This window comes from Helicoverpa zea, chromosome 16 (genome assembly GCF_022581195.2).
Source record: "Helicoverpa zea isolate HzStark_Cry1AcR chromosome 16, ilHelZeax1.1, whole genome shotgun sequence".
Taxonomy (NCBI): domain Eukaryota; kingdom Metazoa; phylum Arthropoda; class Insecta; order Lepidoptera; family Noctuidae; genus Helicoverpa; species Helicoverpa zea.
In genome coordinates, this window is record NC_061467.1 from 10,064,079 (window position 1) to 10,088,443 (window position 24,365).

At 35.9% G+C, this 24,365-nt stretch overlaps 4 protein-coding genes across 5 annotated transcripts in view; 3 read left to right on the forward strand and 1 right to left on the reverse strand.

Annotated features, from left to right (window-relative positions):
• LOC124637759 (putative inorganic phosphate cotransporter) overlaps positions 1 to 3,397 on the forward strand; it is a 62,185-nt gene extending 58,788 nt beyond the window's left edge. For both annotated transcript variants that reach the window (XM_047174398.1, XM_047174396.1), the window contains exons 8-11: positions 564 to 696; positions 1,012 to 1,133; positions 1,431 to 1,550; positions 1,669 to 3,397. In XM_047174398.1, coding sequence (XP_047030354.1) covers positions 564 to 696; positions 1,012 to 1,133; positions 1,431 to 1,550; positions 1,669 to 1,884 — 591 coding nt within the window. In that variant the 3' untranslated portion in view covers positions 1,885 to 3,397. The remainder of the gene's footprint in view (positions 1 to 563; positions 697 to 1,011; positions 1,134 to 1,430; positions 1,551 to 1,668) is intronic.
• An 80-nt stretch (positions 3,398 to 3,477) lies between these two features.
• On the reverse strand, positions 3,478 to 9,060 carry LOC124637757 (DNA-directed RNA polymerase I subunit RPA1). Its single transcript, XM_047174394.1, has 3 exons — positions 8,946 to 9,060; positions 4,652 to 8,817; positions 3,478 to 4,376 (listed from the first exon to the last, which is right to left on the reverse strand). Exons 2-3 carry the CDS (start codon positions 8,804 to 8,806, stop codon positions 3,552 to 3,554), a joined length of 4,980 nt encoding a protein of 1,659 aa, XP_047030350.1. The 5' UTR covers positions 8,807 to 8,817; positions 8,946 to 9,060; the 3' UTR covers positions 3,478 to 3,551.
• A 149-nt stretch (positions 9,061 to 9,209) lies between these two features.
• On the forward strand, positions 9,210 to 14,845 carry LOC124637423 (SUZ domain-containing protein 1). Its single transcript, XM_047173899.1, has 3 exons — positions 9,210 to 9,282; positions 9,374 to 9,663; positions 10,737 to 14,845. The coding sequence occupies exons 1-3, from the start codon at positions 9,223 to 9,225 to the stop codon at positions 10,975 to 10,977; spliced, it is 591 nt and encodes a 196-aa protein (XP_047029855.1). The 5' UTR covers positions 9,210 to 9,222; the 3' UTR covers positions 10,978 to 14,845.
• A 215-nt stretch (positions 14,846 to 15,060) lies between these two features.
• Positions 15,061 to 24,087, forward strand: LOC124637422 (tetratricopeptide repeat protein 36 homolog). Its single transcript, XM_047173898.1, has 5 exons — positions 15,061 to 15,105; positions 20,049 to 20,211; positions 21,454 to 21,636; positions 22,231 to 22,406; positions 22,972 to 24,087. Exons 1-5 carry the CDS (start codon positions 15,076 to 15,078, stop codon positions 23,053 to 23,055), a joined length of 636 nt encoding a protein of 211 aa, XP_047029854.1. The 5' UTR covers positions 15,061 to 15,075; the 3' UTR covers positions 23,056 to 24,087.
• The last annotated feature ends 278 nt before the right edge of the window (positions 24,088 to 24,365 follow it).

Below are 24,365 nucleotides of genomic sequence, written 5' to 3' on the forward strand. Positions count from 1 at the left end.
CGAAATTCCAGTATTAGTGAATTCTGTAGACCAATCAAATAAAAAATAAGCAATTTACATAATTACCAAAAGTACCTTCTGAGAAAAACGGAGCATATACTTTATTATATGAAAAATCGTTCATTTGACCAATGCAGTTATAAATTTAGCAATAAAGCGATGCTCGTAATACCTACAATTTGGATCGTTCAGCCCATTAATCATTGGACGAGCAAACGTCGCCGGGTCAAGAGTTCAAGCACTGACAATTGTACTGAGTAGCAGAATTGACACTTGACAAACGAGATTTATGAGTAGGCAATTTTTAACTTTGCCGATTTTTATTAAGAAGATAAAAACGGCTTCCTTTAAAAAGAACCTCATGCCAAATTCTTTGACACCTATGCACTAATAGAAAAGTGACACATGATCAACTTCGACAAACGAAACCTTTGGATAGAAGACAGTACCTAAACGCATTCAGATAAAATATAACCTAATTATCTCATTACACTGAAAGCTAAGTAGCTTTAATGGTTGCCTGCCTGCCTATAACCAGAATTTAACCCATCTTTTTCTTACAGAACGGTTTCGTGTCCGCCCTCCCGTACCTGTGCATGTGGCTGTTCTCAATGTTCATCTCAGTGGTCGCCGACTGGATGTTGTCCAGCGGACGCTTCAACCACACGCAAGTCAGGAAGGTCATCAACAGTATCGGTAAGTTTAACTCAAATTGTTATATTTATAGTGGCTCAATTCTTCACGACTTCGCACTTCAATCCATGTTGTTGTGTGATATAATATACTTCACATAGGCAGTTTAGATTTCTTGAAGTATTTTCGTTGTTTTTAATGATAGCAGATAGCTTGATGAGACCTAGTATGTAGTGTGGTCTTTTTAAAAATGCCTTTTTACTATTCCAGTCTTGATCACCTCTTATCTTGACAATCTTTTGAGGGATCTCTATTCTCTAGTTTTTTCTATTATCTAAGTTTCTGTTACATGATATTAACAATGTACTTTATTGTCAGGTCAATACGGTCCAGCTGTTGGTCTGTTCATCGCCGCTAACACCGGTTGCAATCCTGCTGCCACCGTCGCCATCTTGGCTGTGGGTGTCGGTCTCAACGGTGGTATCTACTCTGGTTTCAAGGTAAGAATCACCCTTCACTAGGTACATAATATTAGTATTTTATTATGAAGAAATTATGAAATAAGCGTTATCAACATTGCGGTCAAGAAAGAAATCTTTAACCCTCTGTTATATAGTTGACGCGTAGCTAAGCAAAAAGCAGGATGATGGTTCAAAACGAATGACTTGAGAACACAAAAAAGGCTTGTTTCATGAAGACTCAATTCGATTATAACGATAGCAGCAAAAACTGATTTTAGCTGCATTCAAGTCTCTTGCCTTTATTTGCTTACTAATGAACTTCAATTTCCATTACAGGTGAACCACTTAGATATCTCGCCACGTTTCGCCGGTGTTCTGATGGCGTTCACCAACTGCTTGGCCAATCTGACCGGTCTACTTGCGCCCATTGTCGCTGGATACATCATTGAGGGCAGGGTCAGTACCTGCACTTGATTTTCTTTGCCCTTTCAAGCTTATTTGGGAGAAAAAGATATTTCAGACAAAGATATTTTGATAATGTTCACAAATTCAATAAAATATTTTCTTTCAACAGCCCACACAAGCGCAATGGAAGAAAGTGTTCTACATCGCGGGCGGGATCTACATTTTCTGCGGTACGTTCTACAACGTGTTCGCGTCCGGCAGAAGACAAGACTGGGACAACCCTGCTGATGACGAGGCTAACGCCAAGAAGGCGGCCGACAAGAAAGCCATCAAACAAGAGAAGAAAGCTGCCAAGAATCAGAACCAAGCGGAAACCGCGCAATAAGGGTTAAAAAGTTGAGAACCAACAGCGAATACAACTGTTTAAACGTCTGACTCAGTACGCCCTGCAACGCTTACCCTAACGTGTTTTAATAAAAATATTTGTTGAATTAGGGTAAAGCAGTTGCAAAACGTAACTGTGTTCTTTTAAATGTTGGCTGAATCTAACGGCTGTCGCCATGATTCCCTTGTAAAAAAGTATTAGAACGTTTCCCGCGCGTTTTAAAATGGCGGTTGTGTTTGTTGGCTACGTTCGACCAGACACGAGTTCAACGTATTTTTAGGGTGAGACTGTGTATTTGCAAATTATATTAAGTTGTTGTTATATTATGATTTTAATTGAACTATTTTAGATATGGCTGTTAACGTTTCTGATATTAAAATCGTGGATAAATCTTTTTTTATATTCTCCCAGTCTTTTCACCTGTCTAGTGTATTTTTTTAATAAATACGACAAGACGCACATCAATAGGGCTGTGATAATATCTTGTGTAGGTACGATACACAACGAACTCGTGTTTGGTCAACTTTTTAATTACTTTAACAATGCTATTTATTATATTTAGTTTAATTATTACCATACAAGTATTGTTAATAGATATTTTATAGCTTAATGTATGAGACGAATGTAAGATGGAGTAGCGATTCTGGGGTCCAAATGAAACCTAATGTTACCGTCCTAGCCAGTGACTTTTACATTTTTATATCCTCGCAAGTAATAAATAATAAAGTTAAAATGTTAAATAAATAGGTAGTGCCATCAAAGCATTTGATAATTATGTCGCAGACCTCGAATATAGTTCAACTGGAGAAATCATTTTCACTAATCCTTGTCATAGACTATCAGGAATATTCAAATTAATGTTAAAAAAATCAATTTGTACGCGTTACTTCGACTCAAGCTGTAGACTTTTTGGTGCTACATTGTATTTGAGCATTTGAATTGTAACCGCTAATTTCTAGACCTCGAATTCCTTTCAGTCTATGCCTGAGAGTTAGTGCCAAAACGGTAATATTGTGTTGTGAAGTTCCGATTTTATAAAAATCATTCATTGTTCGCTGTAAGCGGATGTTGTTGAGTTAGTTAAGTGATGAAATAAATGTTTTCCGTGCAAGATTATTGTAATATTTATGGATTAGAATAATTCATGTAACGTTGTGAGACGTTACACGCCCAGGAGCTTATGTGATCATTCTGATATGCCTAAGTAAACATTAAGCTATAATGTTAACCTCATACAGATTATTATTGTAATTGTAACATGTTATTCCTATAACTTGAAAGTGGTTATACATAAAATTTGTACGTAATCACAAAGCTTTGAATTAATGAATGAAATAATTGTTGAATTTCTGTCTGTGACAATGTTATGTGCCTTGTAATAAGAGTACAATCCAAGAGTTGCGGTGTGAAACACGCGCGGCTTCCATCAACGCTGTAATTAATTACTTAGTCGTTAATAATCGTTTATAAGTTTTATTGTAATACGACAAATACAAAATGATTTTTAAAACAATTTTTGCAGTTTTATTTCAATGCTTCATATGTTTTATTTGGTTAGATGCATAAGGATGGCAGCATAAATAAAAAAATATATTTTATAAACAATATATTTATTAATAGAAAACAATGATCACTTACACACGATTTCAGATAAGAACGTAACTCAATTAGCTGATAACCTTACTGAAGTGTTGTAAACTAAATGTGCCAGTACCGCTTCTACAAGGCTGGCCTAACATGAGACAACTGGAAGCCGATCTAATGTTATCCTTCTTAGAATTCAAAACTGCCTCCCTTAAGAATATCAAGGATGATTCAAAAGACATTTGTTGTAACGGCGACGACGAAGCTTCCATTCCTTTTCGGCTCATAGGCTCAAATATACCGTTGTAAGTCATGTAATCAGCCACCAACGTCAAATGTCTAGGATCCACCGTAATACCGTAGACATTAAACACATTTTGTATTTCTTTAATAATCACTTTGTTAGCAGCTTCAATGCCATATGTATTAGCAATGGCATGAATATCGTTACTGTATAGTTTATTCAAATCTAAAAGATTGTTGTACTTGAACATTTGTAGAATGTTTATACCCTCAGTTTTGAGGTACAGGACATTCTTTTCCTTGTTTGTGATCGCTCGTTTTATGTGTTTCACTTCGTGTATGACGGATTTCATTGCCGCTTCTCGGAGAGCCTGAGATAGGTCCACTCTTAGGAACGATATTGGGAAGAGTACGGTCAGCTCGCACCATTTATAGTGTTTAGTGTCGAAGGAATAATTCGTAGCTTCCCTGAAGTTGGAGACTACGTCTGTTGCGATTTTGCTAGTTTCGGCGTCGTTGTCAACGGTAGTTGAGTCTAAGACATCCTCACCCTTTTCTGTAGGTTGTTCATCATTCAATTCCACTTCATCATCAGATTTCTCTTCTTCGCCCGATTCGGGGTCTTCGTATTCTTGTTCTTCTGTTCTCTTCTTGCGGATACGAGCCTGTAATGTAAACAATGCATAATTTTAATACACCGAGTATAATGCAAAATAGTGGAGTGGAGATTGCTTTGAATATCTTTCTACATAAGGTATCTTTCTACATAGTACATAGTTGCTACATTAGAACAACTAAACAACTTTGATAATATAGATTTGACTACAATGACTAAATAAAGAGATAGAAATTTTTTAAAAATCTCATTAATACAGAATAGAAGCTTAGTTACTTTACTAAAGTAACTTGAAATGGTATTAATATGGACAAGGAAACTTACATCGGTATTGTCATCATCTTCATTAGGAGCTTCATCATCAGAACTGTCTGCATCCACATTGTTAACCGGCTCCGGCTCAGCAACGTCATCCTCGTCATCATCATCACCACCGCTACCTTTAGCCCTTTTCTTCTTCTTTTCAGAAGACCAAACAATACCACTAACTGCCTTTGCTTGCTTTGTCACCGTTGAAAACATCTCTTGGAAGAATTTGTTCTGCATATGCTTTATAATCTGCGGTGGCTTCACCGTATATTGTGTCTTATACTGAGAATGCGGCAAAAATTGGTAGCGCATTGTCGTCTTCAACTGCCTTTCAGGTCGGATAACTATCTGACATTGCACGTCTATCTTCTCCAAAACATCAGCTACGGTAACTCTGTTGAGCTTTTGTCGTAATTTTTCAGCTTTCTTAGTCAAGTCCGGTATGTCGTCTCGGAACGGAATGTCCATGTTGGGGGTTTTAAGCTTAGCTGAAGCAGTCATAAGAATTTCTCTAAGACGCGGTATACCGAGTGTCACGTTCATGTCACCTCGACCGGCAAAGTGGAAAGTGTTCAGTGTCATCTGAGTAGAAGGCTCTCCTATAGATTGAGCAGCTAATAAACCAACAGGTTCACCTGGAGCGGCCATTGATTCAAGATATTTAGCATTCATCACGTCTACGAATCTATCTTTTGGTGTATGTTCGTCATATGCACTAGAATGACGCTTCTTTAAGTAATTTTGCACTATACTATCTAACTGCTCATTAATGACACCGAATTTGTATTCAGGCGACATCTTGCTGGGGATTGGGTCTGGGCATTTCTTCCTTGTGTACTGTTGTCTTTCTTCTTCATCCATAGCACGCCATTTCTTCTCTAGCTCCCAGTAAAAGGGGTCCCTCGTTCTGTCAGTCGGTAAATCGTCTAATTCAATCTGTTTTTTCTCAACTGCAGAGAATTGGACAAAGCCGCTCGTTCGAACCTTTTCGAAAGGACTACCATACTTCTTCTTCCATTTTTTCAGAGATTTATTTGCTTTTGCAACGTCTTTTAAATCTTCATCTTCTTTCAGTTTATCAATCACAGCTTCTCCAATTACCGCGCTTGAATTTATGTCAAGGAATGGAAACTGGTCTTCTCTGAGAAATTGACACTTGAGAACATCTAATCCATCTTCTCCATAAGCGAATTGAATGACACTATTATCTGAATCCCTCACTGTATGATCATAGGAAATAGCTAAACTCTCCAAATGCTTAATCAAGCATCTTTGCAAGTAACCAGATCGACTGGTTTTGACGGCAGTATCAATGAGACCTTCACGACCGGCCATGCAATGGAAAAAGAACTCTTGTGGTTGGATTCCTGTCATGAATCTACCGTCGATGAATCCACCAGCTCTTGGCGATACGTCATGTGGAGGAAAGCTTGGCAAAGATCTTCCCGATATCATGAGTGGCGGTCTTTTGCCTTCCAACTCAATTTGACCAAGTAAGCATGAGATCTGCATAGTATTGACAGTTGAACCTTTAGCACCAGACTGGACCATCAGTTGCAAGTTATTGTAAGGGAATTTCTCGAGCAATCCTTCAGACAAACAAGCAGTATTAATATTATTTGTGTAAGAATCTAGCATAGTTTTGTACTGTCTGTCCAGATTCGTTCTGAATTTAGGGTCTTTAGTGTGTAGTATTTCGATAGTTTCTTTTAATTTTTCGTCATCGACATCAGCAGGTAGATCAGTAGCTTTCACAGCTGCAGCTTTACCAGCGTTACGTACTAAACAAATATAGTCATCGCGCTTTTTATCAGCTTCTTCTACTACTAGAATATCTTTGACACCAAGTGTAAAACCTATCCATTGTAAATAAAATGTGAAGACTTTTGAGAAGGAACTTAGTAAGGCACTTGAACTATCTCCTCCATATAGCTCATACATGCAGTGCACTAGACCATATGGCGTGGCACCATAATGCGTTTTATCTAAAACACCAGACAGGAGTTCCCCTTTCCTAATAACCACTTCGGCTTCTGTCATTGTGTTAGGGTTATTAAATGGAGTACCACCAGCTTTCCAAGGTCTAGGTGCAATCTTTTGCCAAGCTTTAGAACTAATTTTTGCTTTCCCAATCAATGTAAGACAAGGCTTTCCTTTGGGTGTAGTATTAATGATGATGGTTGACAAAACCTGTTTGCCAGACCAAAGCACTAAAGGCTTGAGTATTGTAGGTGGAAGTAGCTTTATTGGTCCCTTATGATTAGGAAGTGCTTGAAAAACTAGTTGTTGGTAGTCAGATTTTGTGAAAAATGTGCCACGCAGGGACATTCTTACTCCAGAAATTACATGATCTTGAATAAGCCCACTCAGTGGTGTTCCATCTTTTGGTACAAGATACTGCTTTGTCACGGACATAATGTTGTAGGCTTCACTCCTGGCAATTTCATTCTGTGGGAAATGGGCATTCATTTCATCACCATCAAAATCAGCATTGTAAGATTTGCAGTTGGCATAGTGCAATCTAAGTGTCTTCTCTCCTTTTAATATTCTCGCCCTATGTGCCATCATACTGGGCTTGTGAAGAGATGGCTGTCGGTTCAAAATCAACACATCACCATTCACCAAATGTCTATGAACAACTTTAAGACCAGATGCTTTAAACTCATCAGGTGTTAGCAACCTTTTGGCAAGACTCTTTCTCTTTAGTATAGAATCTGCAGCTATGCTGATTACTCTCCCATTCTCCATTTCAATTTTCTCAGCACCAGGATGCTTGTTAGGACCATTTATGACCATTTTCCTCAGTTCGTCTACATTCCATTCAGTGACAGGAATAGGGTATGTCAGTTTCATAGCAAAAGCATCAGGTATCCCTATTTCATCTATATCTACATTAGGGTCAGGCGTGATAACAGATCGAGCAGCAAAATTAACTCTTTTTCCCATCATATGCATTCTGATCAAACCAGTTTTCTTTTCAATAATCTGTTTTAGACCCTGACTCGCTAATCCCTGACCTTCACAGTTTAAAAGGTTATTGATACTCTTTTGTAATTCTTGCCAGACCGTGTGAAGTTTTTCTGCAGCTGTTTTGCCTTGAACACTCTCATAAGCTTGTCTTGGTAACTGATCAAGACTGTCAATTGTTTTCTGTTGGTCTGAAGAAGACAGTACATGTAATACTGCTCGGGCAGCAAAGGCATTTTGTAATATGGCCTTATACACATTAGTCTGAGGGTGTTCAACCAGTTCTCCTCTCAGAACATTGCAAGGTCTTACATTAGGAGGTAGAACAGGTACAACATCCATGAAGAAAGCATTAGTAACTGGTTGAGTTGGTGAGTATTTAAGAACTGGGAAGCAGTATTTGAGGATGTCTTCATCATTTTGAGCGATAGAAGTACAGTAGCGTTTGATTTCATCAGGCATCAGGATTTTTATGCCTTTAGAGCCTTTTTCAGCACCATCAGCACTTAGATTGTACATAATCTTATTTTCTGAAGTAGTCACTTTGATTAACTTGCAAGCACAATAAGCACACTTCTTAGCCGTGTTGATTACTCTAAAATATTGATTAATAAATTTTGCTCGTAATTTATCTACATTCTTGTTTTGAAATGTTTCTACAACTGCATCCCTCTTCTTCAGTAACTTTTGGTATTTTCTGATGACTTTATTTGGTTTTTCAGGAGAATTTTCTTTTCCACTGGTGATGTCCCCTACATAGTTATCCAAGTCTAAGGCAGCAGTTATATGCCCTGCATCAACTAGTTCCAGCTGAAGTTTCAATATAAACTTCAGCCTATCATCCATTTGAATTTTGAAGCATTTTAAGCAACTCACGCGGAAGAGAGAATAGATGTTTTTGATAAACATAGGGTTGACCACTACAAGTGGTAGCTCAATATGCCCAAAGTGTCCCGGGCAGTGTAACAACACATTGTTGCAAGTTCCACAGGTTTCATTCCTGTCCCTCAAAGGTCCGAGAGCAGAGTCATACAAACCTCCTTTCGTAGGATTTCCGATAGCGTCGAAACTTTGTACATTAGTGATTTTACTGACACTAAGCTTCCTCACGTCTTCGTCAGAAAACATTAGAAATTGTACATACTCGGGGTCGACGGACGTCAGGCCCGACGTCGACGCGGCGTATGTCGACTTGAAAGACATTGTTTTTGTATCTGAAATCACGTACAAACGTTTAAGTAAATAAATACGGCATGATAACATAACCTATGTCGAAAGAAAAAGTATATTTTTATTTACTGAGACATTTATTACACATAGGTTGACAAAAATGCACACTTACTTGTTATTTCATGCCCTCGTTGATGCAATTCAACTTCTACTTAAAATTTACAGCAAAAATCAGTTCACTTTATTCAGAAACTTAACCTCCACCACATTGTTTTCACTGGTTTTGAGTTTTGACAGATAGATCTCATCTAAAAATCTAAATCGATTTATTTAATATGGCAATTCATAACAATGTTTTGTAAAATCTAAAAACCGTAACTTGCGTAATACGGTTACGTACTAAATCTGCCGCCTTTTTTTATGTGGCAACGTCACTGAAGTCAGTCAACATGGCGGCCCAAGATGAAGTTGACGTATGTGAAAGTTGGGAGGATATGGACGAAATTGGCGTAAGTGTAACTGTGAAAGCCGAACCTGGACGTATCCGGCGTCGGGGTTGGCCGCCGCGTAGTTATTTACATGTGGGTTTGTCTATTTCAGTTGGACCAGAAGATCAGGCTGATGTCAAGTGACTGCGCGCCAGTGCAAACTTCACTCAAAGGTTGCAAGGTTACTGTTGAAGAGAGCGCGTGTATTGGATCTCAGTGCGTGATGCCGGAGCCAGCTATCCGTATCCTGAAGAGGCCGTCGTCATCGGGCAGCGGCCAGCTGAACGGCGAGAATCGCGCCCGCCCGGTTAAAACTCTTGAACAAAGGCAAAAGGAGTACGCAGAGGCTCGGCTGCGGATTCTGGGCGAAGCTCGGAGCCCCGAAGACGTCATTGACGACAAGTAAGGCCGGTTTCATTTACAAAACACTGAGATACTGTTTTACATAACACCATGTTACAAGGTTTGTTCTGGGTGACAAATCAAACATCAACCGTAGTAATTGTGATTATTCTGAATGTCCAACACTGATTTTACGGTTTTTACTACCCTGTTGACAATTCTGTGATATATTCTAATCTTCTTGTGAAGGAATTTCTTAATCAAATTTAGCTTATCTTGGTACAGGAGGTATCAAGAGCATCTACTTGTGTTCAAGTTCACATTTGTGTTCTATTATCATATTTTCACTGTCACTGAGAACCTGTAGACTTTAACATTTGATTTTCTGACTATAAAATATTTGAATATATCTAGAACAGGGTTACAGACACAAGAGCAAAAAACCCTCACTTTGATTGATGTAATTACTTAACTATTTATTTTAAAATATAAGTTTAATTCATACACTAAATAATCTTTACTAGCTTTTATGTAAATTTTTAATTATCATTTTCATGCATTTCCTAGTTTGGTATTGACACACACATGCACAAAAATAAGCTGCAGTATCGAATAACATCAACAAATGTCTATTTTGACAAAAACATGTCTAGTGTGTAGGAGTTAGTGTTTATTATAGCTTGTCATTGATTTTCAGTACTATTAATGAGGTATAAGTGACAATAATATGTATTGGGAACATCTGAATTATGTGCTAAACAAATGAATGTTGGTGAAACGCTGAAATTGTTGGTTTGATTCCTGACTTAGGCCTTTTTCTTGGGTGTATTTGATTTTGAAGATTTTGAGAAAAATAAACAAATAGAAAATTCTGTAAAACATGCATCAAACAATAAGTTAGCAGATAGTTTTTTTAATTTTACTGTACTTGACTATTTGACTTATGAACATTTTGATCTTTATATTTGAAATTCAATCTAATAACCCAATTAAAATAACAAAATAGGAGCATATATAGTCAAAATAATGTCCACAAAGTTTATGTGACAGTTGTAACATGCCATATCAAATAGAGCTTTTTTAACATAACCCATTACCTGTTTGCATTAATCATTTTTCTTTCTCCATTCCAGTTTAAGCCGACTACAAGACAAACTACAAGCAAACAATCTCAATGACAATCAAAATACTAGTAATAAGACAAAGACTCCTCAAAGTGACAATAATACCAAAGGAAGGGAACGTAAAGTCCTCACACGCCTGCCTCCCGGTGCCACAGTGTCTGGAGTGTTCCCATCCCCACCTCCCCGGGGCGTCCTCGTCATCCGCACCCCTCGAGGCCCCGATGGCACAAAGGGATTCCAAAAAAGGTAGCACCACCGACAATATTCAACTAACTCACAAAGACGTAATTCACTTCCATCCATTCGATTTATCCGATAATGTAAAATTACCAGTTGTGCTGTTGTGTTTGATATTAGCATAATATTTGTTTCACAGTTTTTAATTTTTTAATTAAGTCACTTGATTTCTTTGCCAAATTCGATTGAGGTCTATTGTACTTTTTATAGAACATAAGACTGGATTATGTTTGTATTTTACAATGAAAAACTCGATCATTGTTTTGGGATTGAATTTCATGATTGGAAGATAGAAACGTTATATGAATTCAACAATTATGCTTGTAAGGAGTCTTCATAGTTGCTATGCCTCTTACCCAACTATAGTAGACTGATTTAGCATACATTATAATGGTTAGCAACATTATAATTAGCTAAGGTCCCGGAATGATCTAAATACATACAGTTATGCTTCAGTAAAGGCAAATTTACACTAATTAGTGTAAATGAATAATAAGAGTACATTCTGGTTATGTTACCACACTCAAACATATTTCAATTTAATAATCAGCTGCATTAATAGAAGTGTAAATAGACATAATTTTGCTAATGTCAATTGTAATATTGATCATAATACACCCATTTTAAATAAATTCTAATATATAAGGTTTGAATTAAAAATTGTGAAATGATATTTAAAATTGAAGAGTGCTCACTTCAGGGAACAATGTTATTGTTAATATTAAAGGTTAAAAACAAACAAAACATTGTAATACAATGTTAAGATGAGATTTGATGAAATAGACACTCTACCTAAATTGCATGTATGCATTTACATATATTTTAACATATATGAGCATAATCTAAAGTTACATTTCAAGTTTAAAATTTCATTTGTCGATAAAATTGAATGAATTTAAGGAATAATTAACTTACCATTGTGTGAATACAATTTATATATTACTAAAAATTTAAAGTTTAGCATTAAACTTTTTATATACAGTTTTTCTACATGTATAGCGTATTTTTAGGATAAGATATTGCTAATAATTGTATATTTATAGTATATTATTTTAATATGTTAAGTTTTTCAATGCTTACACATTGTTTGTGTGAATTCTGACTTTTAACATCTTTTTGTGTTATTAAATTCCCCTCATTTGGTATATGAGTGAATGACACTATTTAAATAGTCAAAAATGCCATAAAATTGCTTGGCACTTATGACCTTTATGATCAAGCAATGGAGTTTACACAAACTGTGTGACTTTGCATTTAAAGTGTGACTGATATTGTGTGTATGTGATCTGACCAGATATTATTTTGATTATAATTATAATAAGCGATATTATTTATAAATATTGTCTCAATAAGACTGCGATGATGTCACTAAGCCTACATTGTAGGATAAATTTTAAGTATCTTAAAATCTTTATTACAAAGTAAAGATACTTTAGTGTAGTCATTTTATTAGCTTATATGCTAGGTACATACTAAATAAAATGAATATAATCAAAATAATGTTGGTCGCACCAAACCAACGCTAGTTTAAGTCTACATAATATAACAAGGATTGTGATATAGAATAATATTGTCTATTGCAAACCTTAACTCGACTGTGAATATACGGAAATACACTCTTATCATTTGACATGTACTTTTAATATTGAACGTAGATTTCGTTATAAGAAGTACAGGGATAGATTATCGAGTTTTAGAACATCTTAAGTAGAACATTGACTAGGATAAATTCGATTGGGAATATAAAGAATGAAATACTATGCTCTTGGCAGCGAAAATTGCATGATAGTTACTGTAATGCCATTCCTTTCCTTTTGCGAGTCACAGAGATATTTAGCTCATACTTTATGTAAAATGTTATGCCTATTTAAGACATTGATATTTATACATGGAGTATGAGTTTTATTTAGAGGCATAGATTAAAAAAAAACGGGTTTTATTCTATAAATATTCGGTCAGTCCATTGCTGTTTTTGAAAAAATACATAAACAGATTACCCACAAAAATACACAAGTTCTTGCATAAAACCTCGCATTAAAATACTCATTACTGTATGTTTTGTGGGTATTCTGTACATGTATTGAATATGTATATTTCTTTGAACCAGAGCCAAGTTAACTAGATAGCCAAAAACGGTCAAAATTTTACCTTGACTCGGTTAAAGGTGCCAAAATCATTTGCAAGGGTTTCACTAACTGATGGAAGTACCACCGATATTTATTATGTGCCATTTATGAGGTTAGATCATTTAACGGATTTTAATAACCTATTTATTTGTAGATTTGCTTATTAGATATAAGAATTTGACATAACTCGTATGAGGTTGATGTCAAAATCCTATCTATATTATGGAAAGATTATAAAAATCTGCAGTAAATGATTCACTAACACTTTCATAATTATTGCTTTCGCATTGAGATATAAAAGAGGCTCCGTCCTATAAGTATTGTGTGAAAAAGATAAAAATAGCGAGCAAAACGCATCGATACAGTGCTTGGTAAAACAACGTCGTGCGTTCGCTAACCTAAAAACCGTTACAGGCCCATTTTTCAAATTCCTGCAGGCCTAGATTACACCAAATCGGAGCGGAAAAGTTTTTAATCAACCAATAGAATTTTGTTATTCACATCTCGCGTTCGCCCACTCTAGTACTCAAAAGAAATAGTATCCTTGAGCAGAGAATTTCTATTTGTTATTTAAAAACTTCTCCGCTTCGCTTTAGTGGAAACTGAGATTCGGCTCGCCATATTTAAAATACAGAGGTACCAATACGGAAAGAATACCTACAAGCAACTATCATTATATAGATTTTACTTATAGCTTATGTAACGTAAATAAACAATAAGGCTCCATTGAAATTTTAGAGCTAATATCATCCTTTTTACTAACAGAATGAGGTATGCTTCTTATCCCTCTATGCGGTACAGGCTTAATCATACTATAAATAGTTACCTTGTTAAATAGTAACAGGGTAATGTGTACCTAGCATAAGATGCATCTGTATACATTTTGCAATAAATAAATAAATAGTTACCTAAGTAAAAACTAGATGGCGTTAGCTGTGTGTAAAACTTTTGAGTATCTGGTAAATGCTATTTCATTCTTTATATTTCCAAGGATGCATGTATCAAAATAGTAATGTTAATTGAAATTATAATCATTATTTATACTTTAGTCGACGCGCCTATTTATAAGATTCTCTTGTTATTTAGTATTTTGTACTGAATAATAACACTTGTAGCTACTTGGACGGCGAAGTGTACATTGAAAGAATGAATCAGTAGTGGTGTTGCCAGGTGCGTAAATGAAAAGTGGGAAAATTCTTAAAAGGTTGAGTTGAAAATGCATTTATGCCGATCACCTCGCGCGCTTTTTACTGTCAAATAAATATTTCCACTTTTGCTAATACGATGAATAAGCTGGATTTCAATGTATATTCTGGGATGACTGAAAAGCCGGTGATGTCTCAAAATCCCGCCAAAAGTACAACATCTGGCAACACTAATCAGTAGAAAATCTACTGATGAAGTGCGGAATGTAAAGTATTTTAGGGTTTCTTATGACTATGGTTACTATTCAGGCTATTTAACCCCCTAGAAGGGTTGCTCAAGGACACTTAGGTTGCGCAACCAAATTGGTTATCGCAGAACCTCAACCCTAATGGTTAATACCCAACAAGGTTACAAAAAGAGGTGAGAACCAACTGTGTCTTTTATTTGTAGTATATTACCTATAATAAACATTTTTATACCTACAACCGAATATGTGCATAGTAATGATAGATATTGATCGTACGTAACACCGGCTAGAACAACAAACTTGTCAAACACAAACGTTGTTGTAACAATAATTTATTTTAAAATAAAATATTAGTCATCTCACAGTCTGTTTTATTTTGTTCCTTAACGATAACACGGTTTACTTAACAAGACTTCGTATGACGTGTAGCTTATTTAAGCCAGAAGCCTGCCGTTACACTTGCCTATAGTTTTTAGTAGCTTGATTTAGTTATATTACGATTTTGCATGTCTAAAATACCATCATAAGTTGATTATAGTAATTTCTTAGAACTTCTTACAAGTTACGGAAGTTAATTAGGTACGTTATTTTTATGGAAGCAATTGACAAGTGTAAAGTCGGGGTAAGAATAAAAATCAAAATGATAATGCGCTGTGTGTACAAGGTGACTGCCGACATTCAATTTGTGTATACTATGTGTACCTCTTCAGCGACTACTACTACGATACTACTTCTACGATCCTTACCATTGTAATAATAGTGCAGTCATTGAAGCATTATTGCTACGATTTTTTTTACTGTGAACCGATTTGCATGAAATTTTGGAATTAGGTTCATCTTACCCTTAACTTCAAAAGTGAATATGATTTGAACTCCGCCACCCCCCCTGGGGGTGGTTGCCACCCCTTCTTTGGGGTGAATATTATTTTTGCAAAATAATCTCGGATATCGATAGAAGACCTAATTTTAAGCAAAAGTTGTCTTTAAAGTTTTTAAAAAAATCCAATACTTTTCAAGTTATTGGCAATTGAAAATTCGCAATTTTTTCACGTTTTTCATCGGTTTTTTGCAAATATCTCCAAAAATATACGTTTTATCGAAAATGTATAAAGAACAAAATTGTAGCAGGTAAAACAACGAACAATTTGTTTTTTTTATAAAATGTCCTAAGTGCAATATTAAGCTAGATATTAAAGATCAAAGCCGTTTTTTATTTTGTCTGAAATTTAATCGTTGTGGTCAATGCCATGTAGCGGCGAGTAGATGCATTTTATACATTCTAATACAAATGGGTTTTGTAGTGCTTGAAATAAGCTTTAAGATGAGCACTATTAAAAGTCTTTTCCACGTAAAATAAGTGAGCTGTATTGCAAATAAGGGGAGCATCTTATGTTTTTTCTTTTAAATCAATGGGTTTCATAAGTGCCATTTCCACCAAAATTAAAATTAATCGTATTCCGCCTAGGATTAACTTTATTATGAAGAGTTTGATAGATAGTATCAGTTTGGCTGCTTCAGGACAGATATTTTTCAAAAAAGTCACGATTAACGAAAAGAACAAAATTTCAAATTAAAGAAAAACCCACTTGTTTTTCATAATATCTCAAAAATTACGACAGATACGTATAAAAGTGTACTGAAAAAAAAATTAGGTATTATTCTGACAAACAATTTGGTTTGTTTGTTTTTTCTGTCGAACAAAAATTGACGGAGATATGATTGTTTAAAGAGCGCGTGGCAGCGCAATCACAGCCTCTCTTAAGCCCTTTAACCCTTCACCGTTTTAGAAAAAAGTTCTTTACTATATATTGCAATGATGGATGTTGTAGCTCTCTTATAGTTCGGCCATTCAGAGAATGCGTTCCTGACACGTCGCGATTGAACTGACGACGTAACTTTGCAATGGCGTTGCAGTTACGATAAAAATATTTTTGCTGGTTGTTTACCGTTTTAACAATTGAGGAGCATTAAAACAACATTATTATATCAATAATCAATGAATGTAGTTACGTCGTCAGTTCAATCGCGACGTGTCAGGAACGCATTCTCTGAATGGCCGAACTTTAATTACTTTTACAGTGGTTTTTTATAAATTGTGATAGCATGAAAATTGAAGGAGTTATGGTCCAAAAACTTGTCATATTTTTTTCTACTTAGTAACTGAAAACTTCGGAGTGTCAATATTTGGAGCAATGTGAAAGTAGGCAGTATAATAAAGAGTCACAACTATTGTAATGTGTATATATGTCACCGGAAAATAATAAAACTCGTAAATTGATCAACTTACTAAAATAATAGATGGCATAAACTACGTCGATTAAATTTCAGACAAAATAAAAAACGGCTTTGATCTTTAATATCTAGCTTAATATTACACTTAGAACACTTTATAAAAAAACAAATTGTTCGTTGTTTTACCTGCTACAATTTTGTTCTTTATACATTTTCGATAAAACGTATATTTTTGGAGATATTTGCAAAAAACCGATGAAAAACGTGAAAAAATTGCGAATTTTCAATTGCCAATAACTTGAAAAGTATTGGATTTTTTTTTAAACTTTAAAGACAACTTTTGCTTAAAATTAGGTCTTCTATCGATATCCGAGGTTATTTTGCAAAAATAATATTCACCCCAAAGAAGGGGTGGCAACCACCCCCAGGGGGGGTGGCGGAGTTCAAATCATATTCACTTTTGAAGTTAAGGGTAAGATGAACCTAATTCCAAAATTTCATGCAAATCGGTTCACAGTAAAAAAATTCGGAGGTTAGACCGTATTTTTCGCTTCAATGACTGCACTATAATATCTCGTGGGAATTAATCCAATTAAATGTACTATGACAAATAATGAAGATTGCATCGTAATTAAGATATTGTATTAAATTAATCGTAACTGAGATTATAATCTCGTCAGTTCGTTCTGCGCAGAAAATAAACAAGTATCCAACCAGTTTTTAAAATTACCATAATCTTGATGGAAGTTTGCCTCCAGAACACATAATTTGTATCAACATGAATTGATATTCTCATAACATTCAGCATAATCGATACCTGCTTACTAATAATTTAAATCTGTCGAGTCTGTTTGTTTGCTTGAACGCGCTGTTCTGAAGAACTAGGTACAGGGCTTATTTGTAAAATTCGTTCAGTGATTGGTTAATTAAGGGTATCTCTGAAGGTGTAAATGCTTCCTAGTTGGTTTGGGAGTGTTAATTCCACGGAGGAGAAAAGACTAGCGGAGATGCCCTAACGCAGGTAGGTCACGCGCCTTCAGGTAGGTCAAATACGTCACGACTACGTCACGGCAGGCGTGGCTGGACACCGCCCATATACCGTCCTTCACGTCTAACTGACATCTTGTCATAGTTGTATTTTTACCACAATTTCAAGTGATTTTATTTGTTACTCGATTAAAACGATGAAATGCGCTATCATTAATTGTAGAAATTGCTCAGGATCCAAACTCAAACATACCATAGGATAACATTTCACGTGTAAGTAATATTTTAACTTTAAAACATATGTTTTGCTAGAGACATCTGTCGTCGAATAGCTGCATTTCTAGAACCTCTAAGTGAATTTGTATTATTTTCGTATCAATCTTGTATCAATGTATATTATTGGAACCAATTTTTGCCTTAAAAAGCAGCTTCATTTTTCCTTGCACCCAACAAGTTTTTTTATAGATTATTTACAAACCAAAACATATGATATATTATCATGAAAATTTAAAATTATAAAAACACCATCTTTCGGTAAGTAGTCGACTTAATATTTGAAGTAAAATTGTGTTCATCAAGCAAGACAGAGAGACCCGTTACAAAATTAGGTGCTACCAGACATCGAAAATTCAATCACCCATTCTTAAAAAAGGTCTTATATAAAAAAGCTGCAATTATCTTAAAATTAATCATAACTCTATGTATTTATTTTAGTTTCTAAGAAACAAACAAAAAGTTTAAAAAGTACTTTTGTAAGAATATTTCTCGATATATGTCAATATGAATTTCTTTGTTAGGGTGGATGAACAAAGATTTTCCTGTCTATCGCTGTATAGAAGGAATATTTATTTATATTTTAGGTAGATACTGTGTTATTTTAAATATAAGATGTGACGAGAATTTGCGTAGATTTATTTATATATATCATCAGCAATGTTTTACATATTTATATCTCTATTGCCGTACATACTTTTTGAATGTACCTTTACTCAGAGCAACATCCGACATATAAAGTCTGCTATTTAGTGGATGCGCCGTTATGATATAGGTACATAGTTGTGAAAACTCTTATTTGATAAACACTGTCCCTATAATTTTAATTCCCATTTTTCTTGGTGAATTTCATAATATGGCAACATCGAAAATAACAACAGTCATCATCAGCACGGTTCTAGAACAAATAGAACAAATTTTCATGCTTGTCATGCCATAGTGGCTAATAGACGAACTAACACAATGACATAAGTTGATACCGAAATTACGCCATGGGGGTATTTTAGACCCGTGGTGAATAAAAAATATTTTTAATCGAGTCTCCGTTTAATGATTCCTAGTAGAATTATACCTATTTCATTTCTGGGGGAGTAAATAAATTGTTGTGAGGCAAGTACTCTGCACAAGATAATACTTATTAAGTATTATTTTTTAAACTTTTTATCTCTCTATTTTTCTTCGTTCATTTCAAATGAATGCTTCTTCAGACTTTCTAATTCAATTACTATTTTTTAAGAATTATTAACTTTGAGTATTTACTTTTTAGTATGTCACTAGTGGTCGATGTTAGTTTAGGGTTAGATTTTAGTCATCCTATTCCACGCTAGATGGATTTACAAAAAATGGGTGGCTTCCCATAAAAGGCGTATAAGGGTGGAGCTCGGGTGGAGTCAGTAACGTTCCTCGTCCCCCGCTCACCCGAATTTTGGCGCGCTGCTTTGTTAGGAGATTTTACGTTAGGGCACCTCCGCTAGTCTTTAGTCCTCCGTGGTTAATTCCTAGATGCCAATACTCGTATAATACAATAACAGGGGCCCGATTCTCCTAATTTTACTTAAGCAACATACGATTCACGTTCGACTCGATTCGACTGATCGAAATGTCAATCGAATACGATTGGTCTTTTATTAGTAGCAGAATGCCTGATATGGTTAAAACTGCTATTGCGATCATATTGCGATTCGATTTCTATTCGATTTTGACATTATTAACTTAGGAGAATCGGGCCCCTGGTACGTCTCGAGGTGAGTAGAAACAGTTGCATAATTATTATTTGAATATGATTTGAAAAAAAGTATAGGAGCAACGGTACCTACTTATCTCAACGAAACTGTACAAGTTTTAACATCATTCTTACATTTAAGTGGTTTGTAAGATTTTTATCAAAATAAACCAAATCTTTTAATGCAACTATATAACCGTTTTAACTAACCATTTTAACGCAACTAACCGGTTCTTACATTATGAGATTAAATCTATACACCGATTTACTAAATCTCAAGTCCATTCACGGGGCGACATACAGTCACTAACAGCGTTATTAACATAAACTTGTTCTACAATCCTGTTCAGTTGACATCAGTGTTTGGTAGAGTACAGTCGCGTACGATGGCTGCGTTAGATCATCTCAGTGAGAGAGATAAGGCTGTGTTAAGGAGTATCTTTGATCCGACGGCGACTATAGCTGCTGATGTCGTGGAAGATGTGGGCGATCAGTTCCTTGAAGATGAAGAAGGTAATCTTGAACTTTTAAGAGTAGTTAGTCTAGTCTAGACTCTAGTGGTTGAAATCAGGTCATAATACTAAATTTAAATTATGTTAGGTAACTGGTAACATTGGAAAAAACTGCATCTCAATAAAAAAATAAGTCGCTACAAGCATAAAACAATCATCAGTTTTGACGACCTCGATGGCGCAATGGTCACCATGCCGGACTGCCGAACATGAGGTCCCGGGTTCGATTCCCGGCTCGGTCGACATTTGTGTGATGAGCATGCTTGTTAGCCGTGGTCTGGGTGTTACAACATGTATTTATAAATATGTATATATGTAGCTATATGTAGTTTATCAATTGTGTTAGCACCCATAACACAAGTTAATTAATAACTTACCATGGGGCTAACCGACCGTGTGTGAAAAGGTGTCCCGACATTATTTATCAGTAACTCTATAATTTCAATTATGAATTAATTTGTATTCTTACTTAGATAATGTTGCGCAATTTAATTGATAGGTATCGATATATTTACCTACCTATATATTATTATTAAAGAGCTCGTGGCCAAGTCAAAGTCATAAGGTTGATGATGTCCTCCTAGCCGATTATCGGCTACGGCGGCTGTTCTCATGTAAAGAGATTAGCCAACTGCGCAGGACATATTAAAGTGCACGAGCATTTGCGCAGACACAGGTACACTCACTATTCCTTCACTCTCATAACCCGATGGGACGGCAATCCGACACGACCGGTAAGAGATCAGGCGCAGGACCGACATTTACGTGCTCTCCGATGCACGGGTGTATCAATCACCAGCTTCCAGGCTCCGGGCTGCTTTGTGAAAGTCTTCTAAAACCCACAAAGCGATTTCGGCCCGACTCGGGAATCGAACCCGAGACCTCGTGCTCAGCCGCACTTGCGACAGCTAGACCAACGAGGCAGTTAATAACGAGAAAGTTAAGTCATAAGGTTAAGCAACGTTCGACGAGTTCGTCAAAGAAAGTCTGACAACCCCTCCAAGGGATATCAGGTAGCCCGGGTAACTGGGTCGAGTGAGTCAGATAGGGAGTCGCTCCGTGTAAAACACTGGCACTCAGCTTTGTCCAGTTAGACTGGCAGCCACAACTATGTTGGGGGGTCTGCAGGAAGAGATTTTTTTTAGAAATAAGCACCTCTATTACTACTATTTAATTAGTTTTTCTGTCATGTGCGTTTACTGTGTACATAAATCGTTAAATAAATAAATGAAAAATATTCCAGAACCGACAACCGAAGCATACAAGGAGTCTATAACTCTATGCGCCGAAGGAGTCAGGTTAGCAGAGGCTGGTAAACTGGAGCAAGCTCTAGAGATGATGACGAGGGGTGTGCAAGCGGCACCCGATAGGGCAGCCGGGTACAACGACAGGGCACAGCTGTTGAGGATGATGAAGAAGGATGATGGTGAGTGGTGACGACGTACCTATCCTATTGGCAGCACTAGTGTTTCTTTTTTGACGTAAAATGAGTTCAAATCCATGGTGATATTTTTACACGATATACCTACTTCCGTATTATAGCCACTTAATAAATTGCATAGCTGCCTTAAGAATTCTCATTCGAAGAAACTAATAGCTGTCTTTCTCGGTCAACTGCATTCATGCGAGTAGGTAGGCAATTCTACTTGATAAAATTTTCTTTGCCTCTAAGTTAGGTACTACCCATTGGCATACCTATCTTTATATCTATACTATATAAAGCTGAAGAGTTTGTTTGTTTGTTTGAACGTGCTAATCTCAGGAACTACTGGTCCGATTTGAAAATTTATTTCTGTGTTAGATAGCCCATTTATCGAGGAACGCATATAGGCTACTTCTTTATCCCGGTGCGGGAAGTAGTTCCCACGGGATGCGGGTGAAACCGCTGGCAGAAGCTAGTAGTCTATATACGGAAATAAAGACACTCGAGACCAAAAATTGTAAAATAAAAGAAACACCATTCCATAAAGACTTAAATTACGATTTTTTGCAATTAAAATAAGTCATATTTCAATTCTAGATGCAATGACCGATCTCGACCGTGCTCTGGAACTGACAGCAGGCAAGCAGTCTCGCGCACGCGCACTGGCGCTCTGTCAGCGCGGCGTGCTTCTGCGCAAGCGAGGGAACGATGACGACGCAAGAGTTGTCTTCAGTGAGGCTGCTAAATTAGGCAGCAGCTTTGCTAAAAAACAGGTATATAAAGCTAACTAACTGTTAACCGCGGTATTATTTCCAGCAATTAGATATACCTAAGCAGCACTGCGTATAAGCAAAATTACTGCTAACAACATTCATCTTTTCAGTAGTTTTTACGTGAAAGAGTAAACAACATTTATAGGTACCTCCATTCTTGAGAACTTTTGCTTTTGTAGGATCTCTTTTTACTAACTAAGAAACAGGTTCTAACATTGTTTTTATCTATTTCCGTAATTAATATTCTTATCGATATTTAATATAGCTTCCGTGTTTTTAGAAAGCTCGATAATTTGCTACATAGTCGACTAATTGCAATTTAAAACGAGTTAAATGCTGCATTTTATGCAGTATGTCCCGCAGTACAGGTTTTGACGAAACATTGAGATTGTCACAACGATGAGTAGCCAGTTGAGCTTGTATTTTATTACTTACCTCCTGTTTCCGGCAGACTCTCTCACTCATAAATAAAACTATTATTTACTAGACATAACCCGCTAGTAAAAGTAGGTACCTAGGTACGGTAGATTTTTAATTCTCATCTAATAGTCATGTGTATTTCCAGGTGGTAGAACTGAATCCGTATGCAGCTCTGTGCAACCAAATGTTGAGTCAAGTGATGCGAGGTGAAACCGAGATCAAGTTATAATTTTAATGTTTAATCATATTTAGGATAAGGAAAACTTGCAAATAAAACACAAATAAAATCTAATGGATTAGAAATTTATATTGTTGAGTACAATCGACATTCACCTTCGAGAAAATCCATACAAACAACCAGAGATCCCAGTCACAGATCTACCGAGAGACATTCGCGCGTGGCTTATGTCCCCCGCACGTGGCTACACGCCCCTACAAGTGGCTACACTCCCCCGCACATGGCTACATGCCCCAAAATCCTTGAAAATGACAAATGTAATACTACAAATCGAAATACTTTTACTACACTATCGATATTAATCATAGAATATGCAATAAAATCTCATAAACCATGATGGCGTGCGAACACACAGATGTCACTGCAGCTTTGTTCGCACACGACCATGTTTTATCATCGCAAATATTGGTTAAAATTCAAAATTTTAATAATAATTATTATTTAATCCTAGTGAGAGGCGATGACGGTAGACTAACTGAAATTGAAAGTGCACTTTACATATTTTTAATAGGTCTCTTCAAACATGGCGTTTACGCTCGATTTCGCGCGTTTTCCGCCATAGACTACATAGACATTCGCGCCAATTTGAATAGACCGCTAAAACGTACTTTGAAGAGTTGCTTAGATTTTAGTCATAACTAAAATGGATAAAACATTTTTGGCACATGGTTTCTTAAAATAAATAATGAAGAATTATGTGAGATGTCAATTGTTATTTCTTATTAAGTATAATATTAATAAATGGTCAGTTCTAAACAACTCTCCCTCGCAGCTTGTGAAAGGATGATATATCACAGAAATAGTTGCAGTGTAGTTTAAAAATTCATTGAAGCCTTGCAATAATAGTTAATGTAACAATATAAACAGTTCTTGTATAACATTATTCGAAATGATTTATTAATAATTTCAGCATTGTTTAAAGTTTAATAAGTTAAAAGCCTGAACAGTGTGGCAGTATAAGAATGTCTATTGACTTTAAGACTAAACTTTAAACAACGATTACAATATTATATGGAAAAACAATGGTGTTTGATTATTATTTAATTAAACATAGTGCTTATTTGCTTACACAATTGGATAACGTGCAAAAATAGTACAAGTTGAAGTGATTGATTTCTTTATTTTATTAGCGGCAACTGATCTGTTTTTAGTACTTTTTTTTTGTAATTTCGACATCTTTTCCGTCATCATCATCAACATCAATTTAACATCGTAGTTGACGATATTTCGGTGGTGTTGCCACCAATAAAATAAAGAATGATAAAATATAGGTAACAAGATAAAAACGATTGGTTACAAAT